The sequence below is a fragment of the Myripristis murdjan genome, chromosome 23 (genome assembly GCF_902150065.1).
Source record: "Myripristis murdjan chromosome 23, fMyrMur1.1, whole genome shotgun sequence".
Lineage (NCBI taxonomy): Eukaryota > Metazoa > Chordata > Actinopteri > Holocentriformes > Holocentridae > Myripristis > Myripristis murdjan.
This window is the reverse complement of record NC_044002.1, coordinates 27,595,350-27,597,849: the sequence shown is the minus strand read 5'-3', so window position 1 is coordinate 27,597,849 and position 2,500 is coordinate 27,595,350. Positions and strand designations below refer to the sequence as shown.

The 2,500-nt window shown below is 39.8% G+C and overlaps 1 protein-coding gene across 1 annotated transcript in view; it reads left to right on the top strand.

The window, feature by feature from the left end:
• The first annotated feature begins 772 nt into the window (after window positions 1-772).
• Window positions 773-2,500, top strand: part of LOC115355650 (protein NLRC3-like) — a 28,220-nt gene continuing 26,492 nt past the window's right edge. Inside the window, 3 exon segments of the mRNA XM_030046507.1 lie at window positions 773-823; window positions 964-1,017; window positions 1,334-1,472. Coding sequence (XP_029902367.1) covers window positions 773-823; window positions 964-1,017; window positions 1,334-1,472 — 244 coding nt within the window.

Sequence of the window (2,500 nt, the reverse complement as noted above, 5' to 3'; positions counted from 1 at the left end):
AAAGCAAATAGCAGTGATAATGACAATAAAAACTAAAAATAAAATAAAAATTTAAAAAAGGAAAAATAAAAATAAATAAACAAATGGATAATCGACTAGTGATACAATGTACACAATAACAATATAGATATAAACAACTTAACAATTTAAACGTTTTTCAATCGTCATGCCACAAGGAACACGGTGGCACAACAGAACCATTTTTTCATAACTTATCATTCTGCTAAACATAAACATATAACATAAACATAAACATAAACATATTTACAGGAAAGGAGAGGTGGTTTACTCCAGTGTGGTGTTTTCGTGGTTGTCTCTTAGTCGGTGGCAGGAGGTCACATATTCGGCTGCTCGTGTGCAGCACTTTGTTTTTTCACCTAAAACATATTTTATTTTGTCTCCATCAGGGAGTTTATCAAATTCATTATATTTGGCTTTAAATTTGGGGTAGAACGTTTGTCTGATTGATTTGTATTTGTCACAGTGGAGTAGAAAGTGTTCCTCTGTCTCCACCTGTCCCTGTGAGCACAGTGAGCACAGTCTGTCCTCCCTGGGAGTCCAGGTGTGTCTCCAGAGCCAGACTGTGTCCTTCAGCCTGTATCTGCTCAGGGTCTTTCTGAGTCTGTGGTCAGATATGGTGGTCAAGTATTCTGCCACTGAGTCTGGTCTGTTTAGGGCAGAATAACACGACATTCTGCTTTGGTGTTTTGTATGGTCTTCCCAGTGGGTGATGGATTTCTCTTTTTGTTTGGTGATAATCTGGTTGGGCCGGATGGTTTGGGGTCTGTCCTGGGGGTCTGGTGTCGAGGTCGGGGAGCTGAGGGTCAGGACGAGCTGACTGAGGGGGCTTTTTTCCAAGTTTTCCTCTTGGCATTTTAATGCTTAGTGATGGAGACTCTGGGGGTCGCTTGTTTTTAAATGGTTATAGAATTTTATGGCTCTTTTTTCAATTGTGATTTGTAGGGGGTACTGACCCAGTTCTGCTCGGCAGCCACTGTTGGGCATGTGTCTCCTCAGGTGCAATATGTTTTTGCAGAACTCCACGTGGAATTTTTCAATTGGGTGGTTTTCCCAGTCAGTAAATTTTAAATGTTTACTGAGTGGGCCCCATATTTCACTGCCATATAGGGCGATGGGTTCTATCACTGATTTAAAAATTTTTAGCCATGTTTTAATTGGTATGTCTGTTTTGATGGTTCTTTTAATTGCATAAAATGCCCTTCTCGCTTTGTCTCTCAGCTCGTTCACAGCCATTTGAAAACTACCTGTTGAACTAATATTGAGACCTAAATATGTGTAGTTTTTTTGTATGCTCCAATTTGACTTTGTCCAGGTAGAATTCATGTTTAAGGCTGTGATTCCCAGACCTCCTCTGGAAAATCAGTATTTAGGTTTTGTCCAGATTGACAGTCAGAGCCCAGGTGTGACAGAAACTGTGCAGGAGATCCAGGTGTTGCTGCAGGCCTTCTTTAGTAGGGGACAGCAGAACTACATCATCAGCGTATAACAAACACTTGATTTCAGTGTTTTCTAGGGTGATACCAGGGGACGTAGAGTGTTCTAGGTTTTTAGCCAATTCATTTATGTAAATGTTGAATAGAGTGGGAGACAGACCACATCCCTGTTTGACACCACGTTCTGGAGGGAAGGAATTTGTTTGCTGGTTGCCAATTTTCACTGAACATTTGTTGTTTGTGTACATTGATTTTATGACATCATATGTTTTTCCTCCAATACCCATTTCAATTAATTTGTACAAAAGGCCATCGTGCCAAATTGAATCGAATGCTTTTTTAAAGTCTACAAAACATGAAAAGATTTTGCCTTTGTTCTGGTGTATTTGTTTGTCAATGAGGGTGTGGAGAGTAAATATGTGGTCTGATGTTCGATATTTTGTGATATGTTGTGTTCAGTGATGAACTGTAAGATTCTGCTGTTGATAATGCTGCAGAATAGTTTTGCCAGGTTGCTGGACACACAGATCCCTCTGTAGTTGTTTGGGTCAAACTTGTCTCCGTTCTTATATATTGGGGTTATCAGTCCTTGGTTCCAAATAGCTGGGAAAGTGCCTGCATTTAAAATGATATTGAAAGCTTTTAGGATAGCCAATTGGAATTTATTATCTGTGTATTTGATCATTTCGTTCAAAATGGCATCGGCACCACAGGCCTTTCGGGGTTTGAGCTTTTTCATTTTGTCTATTAGTTCTGTTTGTGTAATTGGGGTGTCGATGGGGTTCTGGTAGTCTTTAATTGTTGATTCTAGGGTTTTTAAATTTCCCTTGTATTTCTTGTTGGCCTGGGTTATTTGTTATTTTGCTGTAGAGGTTAGTAAAGTGAGCGGTCCAGGTGTCACCGTTCTGGATTGCCAACTCATCACTGGATGTTGTGTTTAGTTTATGCCAGTTTTCCCAGAATTGATTGGACTGTATTGATTCTTCGATTAGGTTCAGCTGATTTCTGTTGTGCTGTTCCTTTTTTGCTCTTAGGATGTGTTTGTA